At 38.4% G+C, this 12321-nt stretch overlaps 2 protein-coding genes across 6 annotated transcripts in view; one reads left to right on the top strand and one right to left on the bottom strand.

Moving 5' to 3' along the window:
- Positions 1-594: 594 nt before the first annotated feature.
- faim2b (Fas apoptotic inhibitory molecule 2b) lies at positions 595-5266 on the top strand. 2 transcript variants are annotated; one of them, XM_082533111.1, is made up of 12 exons: positions 595-860; positions 1294-1339; positions 1605-1672; positions 1773-1837; positions 1954-2007; positions 2120-2170; positions 3303-3342; positions 3440-3477; positions 3559-3646; positions 3730-3825; positions 4030-4083; positions 4196-5266. In XM_082533111.1, exons 1-12 carry the CDS (start codon positions 846-848, stop codon positions 4343-4345), a joined length of 765 nt encoding a protein of 254 aa, XP_082389237.1. In that variant the 5' UTR covers positions 595-845; the 3' UTR covers positions 4346-5266. The 2 variants fall into 2 exon arrangements, with proteins under 2 accessions (XP_082389237.1, XP_082389236.1); XM_082533110.1 differs by having other exon boundaries at positions 1291-1339.
- Positions 5267-6000: 734 nt separating this feature from the next.
- LOC309706506 (RNA-binding motif, single-stranded-interacting protein 2-like) overlaps positions 6001-12321 on the bottom strand; it is a 30470-nt gene continuing 24149 nt past the window's right edge. For all 4 annotated transcript variants that reach the window (XM_082533100.1, XM_082533101.1, XM_082533102.1 and 1 more), the window contains exons 13-14: positions 11957-12044; positions 6001-10236 (exon numbers count right to left, since the gene is read on the bottom strand). In XM_082533100.1, the coding sequence (XP_082389226.1) occupies positions 11964-12044 (81 nt within the window). In that variant the 3' untranslated portion in view covers positions 6001-10236; positions 11957-11963. The remainder of the gene's footprint in view (positions 10237-11956; positions 12045-12321) is intronic.

Below are 12321 nucleotides of genomic sequence, written 5' to 3'. Positions count from 1 at the left end.
ACTCCATGCTAATTAGTGCCGTGTGTCTGTTACTAAAGCAGTGTCTTACATAAAAACATGATGTCATTTGTTTACCCAACCTGTTTGCTAAAAATAAGCAAAGAAAGAAAAGCTACTTCCAACTGTACCCTACTGTACTTTTACACCCACGCAGACAAAGATGTCACCAGACTGATGGACCCACATTAATTGATTGGTAGTTTTTGATGGGTATAATATATCTCAATTTTCCAAAAAATCTGTAAATATGTGTTTTTTAAAAATACATTTTTCTGTCATATCAACATTGCTGCACTGTTCTCTTTGTATTTTTTATACCTCAAAATGGATTAAAATAATAATGTAATATCATCTGTAGCTCAGACATGTAAATCCCTCTGCTTGCTTTACACAATTATGAGTAATTGACCCTGAATACTGTTCAGAACAATTGTGTCCACCCCCCCTGTTAAGTAACAGCAGTGGCACACTCTGGTGGGATCTGAGGGTTATGGGCCTACCTGGACGTTGCTAGAACGACCTCTTTAGGGCTGGGACAGGGGTGGTGTGGGATCAGGGTTAGAGGCAGATTAACTACATGGCAGCCTATAAAGCTCCAGTGTAATCCGCACACTGCAGACAAAATCAGAGCAAAAACTACTGCGCAAACAACCTTTTTTTCCCCCCACTCACAACAGCTTTTGGAGCCACAGAAGCGACATCGAACGAAAGAAGAAGCCTAGGAACTGTACATATTTGGGATTTAACAGCTTCACATCATTAAATAAACAAACAAACCCATTTCACCAAGGATTTCAGAAGAGTGTTCCTTCATCAGAACCATAAAGGCGAAAAAAGGGAAAAACATGAAAAAGGGAAAGGTATGTTTTCATCTTTCCTGATTTAAAATAAAGCTGTAACAAAATGCCTTCATTAAAGTGACAGATTTGTTTACATATGAGACGTGTTATTGTGAAAGATTGTTAGAATTATTCATATTTTTTTAGAGGTATGCTCTAAAAAAGCTTACAAACTCGATCAAAATCCAACAAGATCAGAGAAACAGTTTAACAGTATGTCTATGAACATACATACATACAGTTTATGTATATAATCCTTTGAGTTAATCAAACGTGGGGGCTTTTATAGTCAGATCTGCAATGAAAAGTATCTCCTGTACTATTTTGTTTTTTATTTAAATGTGCATATAAAGCAATAGCTTTAGAATAGCTGGCACATGTGTCTAACACTGTACTGTGGCTGTAAACGCAGTTATTGTTCATTCATATACTAATTATGATTGCGTACCAGCAGGTGAGCAATGACAATGAGCCTCCCAGCTATCAAGAGGCAACAGCAGGTGAGTAAAGTATCCTGCTGGTTACAGATATGCGAACACTGGCTGTCCTCTAGTTTAGACCTGTAGTAGTCAAAGCTGCGTGGTAACAAGTGAAACAATGTGAATGAAAAATAATGTTAGTTTTTGTTTAGCTTCATTTTAAATGCAAATAATAATATTTTCATGACATTGCACTTAGTTATTAAAAATGATGTAGGTAATCAGAGCAATGCTACAATGTGATGTCATGAAGTTCAGCTTTGAAACGCCTCCACCCCTTTTTCAGGCTATGCTGAGATGGAGGCCCAGTTCGCCTGGGATGATAAGACCATCCGGCGGACTTTCATCAGGAAGGTACTGGAAGCAAAATAAACCCCAAACAAAACCCCATGAAAACATAAATTAATAAAAGGAAATGCCACATCGCTCTGACACAGCGTTTGTCCACCTGCAGGTCTACGCCATTCTCATGGTTCAGCTGTTTGTGACCGTGGGCGTTGTTGGTCTCTTCACATTTTGGTAAGTACGTCTGTATTTATTTGCTCAACTTTACTGTCATTTTCTAATAAAGCTTTTTCTACTTTATTCTATGAAGCACCAGTTTACTTTCTTTTTGGTTGCTGTTTTGATTTCAGTGAACCAGTGAGGTTTTTTATTCAGACTCATCCTGGCTTGTACTCGGCATCCTAGTAAGTAAAAAAACAAAACAAAAACGAAAACAACACAGATGAAAACTCATCTCACACTCACATAAATTTCATGTACATTTTGAAATTGTCTCTGATCCTTTTTTTCTTTTAGTCTCATGTTTTTTGCCACCTACATTGCACTGTCCTGCTGTGGAGACCTGAGGTAAACCGTCTTTGTAGAAATAAACAGCACAAAATGTCATTGTTACGCTGATGACCTGCAGCTCTATGTTCCTTTAACCATTGGAAATTGTGCTGAAGTCTCTAAACTAGAATGTTGTTTATGTGCAATTAAGGGCTGGTTATCGGATAATTTCTTGCTCCTAAATATTGATAAGACAGAGTTGACGGTCATTGGGCCACACAAATTTCAGCACTTGTCCCAAAATTTCATCTTGAAAATTGATGACAGTGCCATAAATTGCAGGAACAAGGTAAAAAACTTGGGTGTGTGGTTCGACATGGTGCTCTCCTTTGAATCTCATGTAAAAGAGATAACAAAGATCGCCTTTTATTATTTGAGGAACATCGCCAGAATCAGACAAGTTTTGTCAAGCGACTCTGCAGAGGTTCTTGTCCATGCATTTGTGTCTTCCCCTATTGATTATTGCAATGCTCTTCTTTCTGGCCTACCAAAGAAAAGTTTTAGAGGTCTACAGATGGTGCAAAATGCAGCTGCTCGCATTTTAACAAGAACTGGGAAATTTGAGCACATTAGCCCTGTTCTGAGATCTCTGCATTGGCTACCTTGTCAGGTTCGAGCAGATTTTAAGGTCCTGCTGCTCACCTACAAGGCTTTAAACGGATTGGCACCTTCATACCTCTCCGACCTTTTACACCTTTATGTTCCATCTCGTGCTCTCCGATCTCAGGACTCTGGCCTTCTGAAGGTTCCTAGAGCCAGAAAAAAGACTATTGGAGAGCGTGCTTTTTCTTTTCGTGCCCCGTTTCTGTGGAACAACCTCCCTCAAGATATTCGGCAGGCATGCTCTGTGGTTGTTGAAGACACATTTGTTCACCTTATCCTACATGTCTTAATTCTATGGCTTTTAGTTTTTAATTTTTTATTGTTTTTAACTTGTATTGTGTCTCTTACCTGTATTGCTATGTATCACTTTTATTTTATTTATCCCTTTAGTTGTACAGCACTTTGTTTGAAAACGCTTTATAAATAAAGTTATTACTATTATTAAAAATTCAAGAAACAACTGAAAAGATGCTCTTTTGCAAAAACTCTATAAAATGTGTCTCTGTGTGCATAAATAACAAATCTACTGTCTTTTCTGTCATAACAGGAGGCAGTTTCCTTGGAATATAATTCTTTTAGTTCTCTTTGTGAGTAACATGCAGTGTAAAATACAAACCTTATACAATAATAAAGCCGTCACTCAGCCTCAGCCTCTAAGCTATTTTTATCAACTTTTCCCTACAGACTCTGAGCATGGCCTTCATGATGGGATTTCTGTCAAGGTAAATACACCTGCGGATGTAAGAACCATCCGTGTCTTTTCAAGCTGAAAGAGAAAATGTATATGTTTGTGCTTCCTCCAGCTTTTACAACACCAAGTCGGTGGTGCTGTGCCTGGGAATCACAGCTCTGGTGTGTCTTTCTGTCACCATCTTCAGCTTCCAGAGCAAGGTGCGAACTGCTTCAAACTAGAACTTCAAACTGCTTTGAACAAAAAAAGACAATAAAAGACACATCTTCTTCTTCTCTTGCAGATTGATGTCACCTCTTGTCAGGGAGTCCTGTTTTCATTGTGTATGGTCATGCTCATCTGTGCCATCGCCATCTCTGTTGTCGTCCCTTTTGGATACGTGAGTTTAAACATGTACATCCTTCTAGAAGGAAACCAAATTAGCTGCAATTAATGAGTTAAACAAAAGTACTTGGGTTAATGCGTCAGGTACTGCATTAATGGAAGAAGGATTAGCCTCAGATAATCTTGCACTGTGTCTTGCTTAAATTAGCATCCCTGCTAGCCTTCTTAAAAGTGTTTTGTAATGCATTTTATCTCACAGGTACCTTGGTTACATGCCACCTATGCTGTAATAGGAGCCATCCTCTTTACTCTGGTGAGAATCACACAGCCTACCCCCGTCTTAGTTTCCAGCTAAGTTTTCAAATGATTACCTCGTGCTCACCTGCTCTGCTTGTTTTCTCCATTTGTGCCTTTCTCTGCCACAGTTCTTGGCGTTCGACACTCAGATGCTCTTAGGAAACAAGCGCTACGCCATCAGTCCAGAGGAATACATCTTTGCCACGCTCAGCCTCTACCTGGACATTATCTACCTCTTCAGCTTCCTGTTACAGCTCACGGGAGAAGGCCGGGAGTGAAGCCTGTTTTACACGTTTCTCCTGCATACTAAAGATGTTTATCAGCTGAACTATTTGAACACTTGACTTGGATTTACCTCTCGACAGAACGACATGACTTCAAGGCTCATTGCAGCAACCTGTTTGCTCTTTCTTTAAGTGATGTGTTATCGATCTAACCTTTGTTTAACCTTCAAGTCTCTTCAGTTCATAATCTTCTTATCAATGGAGACCCTGAAATCCCAGCTTGAAATCCCATAGACTACACCGTCCAACTACTGCTAGGTGTTACCTTGGGAATCTATAAGTGTGTGTGTGTGTGTGTGTGTTTTGAATGGCACTTTGGACTCTTAAGTGGATAAAAGCAGGTACAAACAGAGTTGGATGCATCACTCTGTTTATTCAGCCTTGAGCCAATAATGGAGTTGAGTTTATTTTAATCATTTGTTTCACATCCAATATGTAGATGCACTTTTATACTTGTTTTTATTTTTATTCATTTCATTATATATAATAGGTTTAGTGTATTATCAGTATGTACTGTATGTGTGTAAGCTCAGACTGGGCATTGGTATTTCGGAAGTAGCAGCTACTGTATGAGTCAACAGACTTTAAGATGTAAAGAAAGCAAACAGCAACCACAAAGGGAAAATGTATTTAGAGTAAGTCAGAGTAAGAGAGTACATTTGGCTGTTAGAGATCTGTTTACACTGGTGTTGAGAATTTACCGTGGCCTTTCAGCTGTTATAGAAAATAGTTTTAGATTAATAAGTTATTAATGGGAACGCTGGAAACTGTGTGTAATGAATAAAAAACACTATACATTTCTTTGCAAAGAACACGGGCTATGGACTTGTAAGTGGCAATGTAATTAAAGTAACACATGAAACCTATAAAAATTGTTAATTTTAATGTTACAGAATTAAACAATAATAACATTTCTTTGTATTGTATGTTTCTACAGAGCAAACTACACCATCCTTGTGGGGTTTGGAGTTGTGTGTACACTGACCAGTATTAGATACACCAAGCTAATGGCACAGATTCAACAAGGTGGAGGAAACATTCCTCAGAGATTTTAGTTCATACTGGCATCAATGGTCTCTGATCAGTGGTTGTTCATCAATGGTCATAACATGCATATTAATGATCAAGAAACTGACCTTACAGCCCATTTTTCATCAGTGGTGCTAGTTTCAGTCATTGTGTAAAGGTTAGGGAAACCTGCAGTCAGCTGAGCCTGAAGAAGTCACTTGGACTGAGTGATGTGGTGACTATTCAGGCCATCTGAGTACAGTGAACTTATTGTCACTTGAGATGATCTGTGCTTCGTGGCATACTGCACTAACCCTCTTGGATCAGCCATCAAGATTGGCACACTGCTCATAAAGAGATGGAAATGGAAATTGCTATCCTATTAAATCAACTTTCTTTTCCATGTGTCAGAACATCAGGAGGTTGACTCGACCATATCTACGTTCCTAAATGCAGTTGTTGCCATGTTATTGGTTAAGTACTTATTTAAGCAGGTGGACTTTAGCTTCCTGCAAAAACTAATTCAATTTAAAGATTAAGAAAATAAGACTAATGATACTGCAAGATCAGGCATCCATAATATGTAATATACACCCCTAATTTAGCAAAAATTTAACAGCCAATAATAAATCACTCACAAAAACATTGAAACAAGACTTTTATTAAAAAAGAAAACTGACATATTCAAATTCAAAGAGAAAACCAAGAAAGAAGTAAAATCTCAATCAATTAAAAAACAAACAACAACAACAAAAGAAAAACAAAAACACAAGTTACAGACAATTTAGCAACTCTGGCACAGGAAGACAAAAGTAGCCAAATGGCATTTGCAAAATAACCAAATATCAAAACCTCTTTCCTCTAACAAAACTGTACAAAATGAGTTCTTGTATAAATAAGAAAACTATTCACAAACAGATAGTGAAATGCGCCAATCTGAATTTTCAAAAAGCTTGTGATCCACACAATACAGTTTATACAGTGTAGAGCTGTGTTTGTGGATCAAAAATGTTACTTTAAGACAGCATTTCTTGCTAAAATGATCGAATATTTATCTAGTTAAACTGCTCACTACTGCAACATATAGTAAACTGTAGTATTACACAACAGTATGACTCAACTGTTTAAAAAGAAAAAAATTGCGACACTGGTATTAACCAAACTGAAATAAAATGAAACATTTTGAAAATCCAGATGTGACGTTATTAAACCAGCTGTTTGGAAATCCTGTTTTAGCAGCAAAATGTTTTGAAACTATGAAATAAGCTGTCAAATTGACATTAGGATGGATACAAATAGCATTTACAAATCTATGCGGACTAAAAATGCAAGTGCAATGAGTATTTTTTATTTTATTTCAAATATTGTGTACTTTCCATGTAGTCTTAGTATTCCTATATTTGTTATGTCATTTAAAAGGCCAGTTCCTTTAGTTTCCTGTCCTGTCATCTCTGCTTTAAAAAAATAAATAAACACTGCATTGTAACAAGTGGTCATTTCATAGTTTCAAAATCTTGTTTTGTATTAAAAGTGATGGCTAATATATGGAATAGCATTTCTCAGAACATTTTCCTTCATGGTGCGCTGAATCTGAAAACTTGCAAGTCACTGTGTTTTCTGGACAGGTTATAATTCATACTAAAAAATTAAAAATCACAAAAACACACAAGAAGAAAGGGAAAAAAACGGTGAAAGAAGTGCAAGGAAAGACAGGCTATTTACAAAATCTGCTTGTGTCTGAAAATGTTCGTGTTTGCACCAATCGTAAAATCTGTGCTCCGTTTTTCTTAATGTCCATTGAGTCAAGAGCCCGACCGATATAGGATTCTAAGACCGATACTAGTACCGATAGCTGGTGATTCAAATATCGGCTGATACTTTTTTTTTCTTTCAACATAAATTTTTTGGTTTGTAGATTTGTTTTTGTGTCCTTACTAAGACAATATGACAATGCTATCTAAAAATAATGTTTTCTTATCACAAGTTGTGGATTCCTTGTTTATGCTGCTCGGATCAGCCGGTTGTTGTTTTGCAGAATTCCAAACATGTGCCCTCTGGTGGACAAACCATGCAGTGTCAACACATAACATGGTGGAAAGGTGTTTCTCTCGTCTCATCTTCGCTTAGCGGGCTTTATAAATGTTGACACCGACATATCGGCAATCAGCTAATAATATCGGCAGGCGATATATCGGTGGGGCTGTAGCTGAGTTCGGTAAAGTCTGCTCGCATGCTGTCCTGCACTCATTATGTAAGCTAAGGGGAACTAGGGTTAAGCAGCTGGATTTGTTCTTTTCAAAAACACTTTCTAAGACAGAGCTGAAAAAGTCCTCAAACTGTAGTCATAATTTGGAATATTGAGTGTACGTTAACACTCTTATTGCCATCTTTCTCTTTCTTAGAGTCAATAAAAGGCATTTTATACCATTACACAAAACATACGAGCATCTTGGGAGATTGGAGACAGCGGTGGGTGGCTAAAACATCTTTGGTTGCAGAAATGTACAACAGAAAAATTGCAAAAAAACAATGTAAGCCTTGGGGAAGATGTTATCTCGTTCGTCTTTTCACTGGATTCAAACATGAATGGTTAAAGAACAGGAAGAAAAGCTCCTGGTAATTCTACGTCTAACTCAACTGACTCAAAGTTCAAACAACCCTGCTGCCATTTCCACAGTATATACAAACTCATGTCAAATCTATGTGAAACCGGGCAGTTCGTCCAGAGGAAAAACATTAAGGCTTAGCTAGAAAGAGTTTTTGCAGACTTTTTTTTTTTTTTATCACTCACAAAGTCATTCAGACTTGCTGTCTCACTAAAGGCTGTAAGAATCATCTTTAATGGCACTTCCATGGTCTAGTGAGCACTCCTTTGTAAAACCATTATTTCTATTATCTACATATGTACAGTTTTTGATATCCGTATAAATTAAAGTTCAACATGTTTGGATGTACGTGGTGACAGCTTAACTCGGTGTGCTGACTTAAAAAGCTGAAAACAGCCCAGGTTTGTGTGTTTATGAGCTTGTCCGAGCCCGATGCAGCAGCATCAGTAGAAGTGATTTGGATCAGCACTAAGTAAAGTCACTGTTTGGTTCAGCTCTCCATTCTGGAAGGCTTTCTGCTAAAGAGGCCAGACGCAATGTCGGGACAGACGACGCGAGGTTTGGAACGGAAATTCATGTGAAAAGAAAACAACGCGCACAAGAAAACAGCGTCAACAAAACAAACAAAAAAAAAAACGACTCCATAAAAAGCTAAAAATCTACAGCTAAAATCTAATCTACTTGTAAGATTAACTCATCAAAAAATAAGGCAAATTAGCTCAAAGACTTTCAAGTGAAAGACAAAAGAGAGAGAGAGAAAAAACAGAAGACACTTAACTTTCTACAAACTAAAAAACAAAAATCACTGACAAAGAATCAAACTCAGGTGACAGCAGCATTGAAAAAAAAAAAAAAGACTTACAGCTCCCTTTCCTCTCAAACTAATTATTCTCAGGGATTTTGTTAGTCTTCCATTCGATATCCCTCATTGCTTTCACTAAGCTACGTCTTAATTTAGTCACTGCATTTGCTCTTTGTTTTCACATAATCTCTCCTTTGTAATGCGTGCACACGTCACCACTTCAGGCAGAGGATGAATTCAATGATACCTGATGGTTCGCCACCACAAAACCGCTTAAAACCACTTCTCATGGACGAGGATGTAGTAAAGTATTAACTATTAACAGTAGGTGCAGGTTTTTTTTGTAAGCATATGTGGACTGAGAGTGATCCAATCATAAAAAAATAATTAAAAATTAAATTCATGAGCCAAACACTGGAGCTCAGCTAGGGGGGAGGGGGGGGGAGCTCTTTCATGTTTTCATTGACTACAGTATTAAATAACTCCTTTTGTATAAACGTATGCCTCGCTGATCTAGAACCTCTAAAAAATAGAACTATAATTCAAATATAAATATAAATAATTGATTGTCTTTTGTTCTCTTATGAAAGAATGATTTAAAGTTAAACGAAAAAACAAGAAAGAGAAGAATTAATTTGACTAAACTATAAACAGTCGATGTTTGTCATCATCTGTGCGTGATGAGAAATCTCTGCAGCAGTTACAGGAAGAAGTAGCTTTAAACGGTTTGCCTCCCACAGTCAGAGCGACTCGACACACCAGACCAGCGGAAGTGTTTGTAAGTTTTTTTTTGCTTTTTTTAAAATCTGTACAAATTGCCCCCCTCCCCGCACACCCCCGAACCCCAACCCGTCCCGCTGCTGCAAATAGAATGTCAAACAACAACAGACATCAGGAAATAAAAATAAACCTTTGCATATTTTACAAAAAAAACAAAAAATCAAAAAGACACATTGTGTTTCAACTCTTCCTTGAATCACTCTGAAACATCCAGAATGCTCAGTTAAAAATAAGAATTTGCTATATTACGTACACAAAAATAATGCTCTGTCTTTTCCTCCTCTTTTAATTTTTTTTTTTCCAAAGAGTTTTTTAAACTTCTTTTTTTGTTACGTTCCTTTTTTTTTCAGTTATCAAAATAGATCAAAGCTTCTCTTGAAGAAGATTCCCACCTTTGGTTGATCAGCTCTTGAGGATGTGAGCTGAAAAGTCTGATGATGTTAAGTGTTGTCCTTTTTCTTTAAACCCCCCCAAAAAAGAACAAAACAAAAAACACAGAAATAGACAAACAACAGACAAACACACACACGCACGCACACAAACAAACACACTCACAGGCATACACGTGTTCCTTTTGTCATCCATGTTCAAGTCGGGTTGCTTGGTGATGGTATGGAGCACAGATCTCTTCCAGCTGAATCCTGTTCGGTTGGATTCATTTCGCAGCCTCGGCCCCACCCTGCCGGGAGCTGCAAAACACACGACTCAGCGTTGACACTCTAAACCCACTCGCGCACTTGCACTGATCATAGTTTAGAAAACATTGCATGAGATGCTTTTAGACCATAGCAGACATAATTAGCTAAAGTCTTCCTCTTAAAATCATATTATGCAATATCAAAGCATTCCTTCCTACTCCTTATTTTGAGTTTTTTCAGCCGATGGATACACACGGCGTGACCGTCTACCTCTACGATCACTGAAAGCACGAACCACACCTGATTCCGGTTTGGCTGCTATTGAGTTTAAGGTTGCGTCACTGTGCATACCTGGACCGCTTCCAGCACTGCAGCGACCTTTAGATGCCTGACTGGAAGTCTGTGCTTAGCAACCGCTGACCTCAAACTTACCTCAGAGCAAACATAAACTTGGTGTCAGATAAAGCCGATGGTGATGACAGTTGGCTCCCGCTGAGGCAGTTTTCAAACCTTGGAGTGATTTATCACCTCGGGAAAATGATCTGTCATCTGTTTTCTCCTTTTCTTTCTTTTCACAATCACCGGTTGATGCACCAATGAAGTACCCCAGAGTGAGACGACCACTCGGTGCAAACAGCCTCAGCCGTGCTGCGGCCTGGCGTGAAAATGTTTTTTAGTCACAGCAGCACAATCTTCACTCACCGCATGCCCTGTGTTTTCAACCTCTTTACCATGAGGGTTGCAATTTTGACGCAGCAGAGAAGATCTGGTAACCATTGCGGATAGTTTAAAGTGGGAAGAATGGGGACTTCCAGGGTGGGATCTAAACATGGCAGCAGCAGCCCTGGATGTGGTGCACATGTCCAGGCAAGGATATGACAAACAGCATACAGGCTTATAGCTCATGAAAGTTAGAAATCCAGTATCTAATATCAGATTATAATCTTTCATAAGAGCAACTAAAAAAAAGGATTTACAATAAAATAATGTCCAGCTTCGGAAAAGCATGTTCATTTATACACTCTGTGCTTAGTTCAGGCTCCTTCCCCTCGGCTTACTGCATCAACGTGATGTGGCATAGAGGCGATCAGCTTGTAGCACTGCCACAAACAATTACATTTAAAATATTTGATATTTTGCTCTTCAAAGGCTCAATAACTGAGAAACGTTTAACCACATATGTAGGTGGAGTGTACAGAGAATTTCTCAGTTTTAAAGTCCCTATACAAAGAACCCCCATCCAGAAGCCACAATGACCATCATGTCTTTATTGTGACCGTGGTTCAGAGGGCTGGGAAGTTCATCTTGCAACCGGAAAGTTGCCGGTTCGATCCCTAGCTCTGTCTGTCTTGGTTGTTGTGTCCTTGGGCAAGATACTTCACCTACCGCCTACTGGTGATGGCCAGAGGGGCCGATGGCGCGATATGGCAGCCTCGCCCCAGGGCAGCTGTGGCTACAACTGTAACTTGCCTCCACCAGTGTGTGAATGTGAGAATGAATGAATAGTGGAATTGTACAGCGCTTTGAGAGTCTCAAAAAGCGCTATATAAATGTAATCCATTATTATTATTATTTTTCTAGAGTTTTTGATTTGTGGAAACCTCCTTAAAAAAAGTTATTTTAACTTAGTAATATTTTCACCATTGTAATCATCTGTGTCCCTTTTAACCACGACTTGTGTTTTCATTCATGCTCATTACAATTTTGCTAATTAAGCAATTTACAAACGTCTACATATTTGTAATATGCAGGAAGGAGCGACCTTATCTACCTTAGCTTTACTTGGTGTGTTGGTATGAGTAGTTTGTGTGTTCTGTAGGAGTCTCCATTGCAACCTGCTGCTGCTGGCCACCGTTTTCCTGGGGTAAAAGAAAAGAAAAGAAAAGTCAGGTTTAGCAACTTAATAATTCATGACAACCACACAGATGTTAGCATAAAGGAGACAGACGACATTTTAAAACTCCCTTCCTAATCACATTAAATGCATCTTATCCTTTTGTGTGCATGCACAAAGAGCAAATATTGGATTTAAACTCACAGCCTCCCCCTTTCATGTGCTTTCTGTTGTACTTCATTCATAAATCATCCATTTTCTCATTCACAAGGTCACCTAAGAGGCCACCACTGCTATCACTG

Source organism: Aulonocara stuartgranti (assembly GCF_965226115.1).
Source record: "Aulonocara stuartgranti genome assembly, chromosome: 5".
Lineage (NCBI taxonomy): Eukaryota > Metazoa > Chordata > Actinopteri > Cichliformes > Cichlidae > Aulonocara > Aulonocara stuartgranti.
The sequence above is the reverse complement of the archived record's forward strand: the minus strand, read 5'-3'. Positions and strand labels throughout refer to the sequence as shown.

Bases quoted from the DNA above. Each gene is read 5' to 3' on its own strand.
- faim2b (XM_082533110.1), top strand. The intron at 3,343-3,439 runs GTGAGTAACATG...TTTTCCCTACAG, and splicing joins TAATTCTTTTAGTTCTCTTT to ACTCTGAGCATGGCCTTCAT. The intron at 4,084-4,195 runs GTGAGAATCACA...TCTCTGCCACAG, and splicing joins GAGCCATCCTCTTTACTCTG to TTCTTGGCGTTCGACACTCA.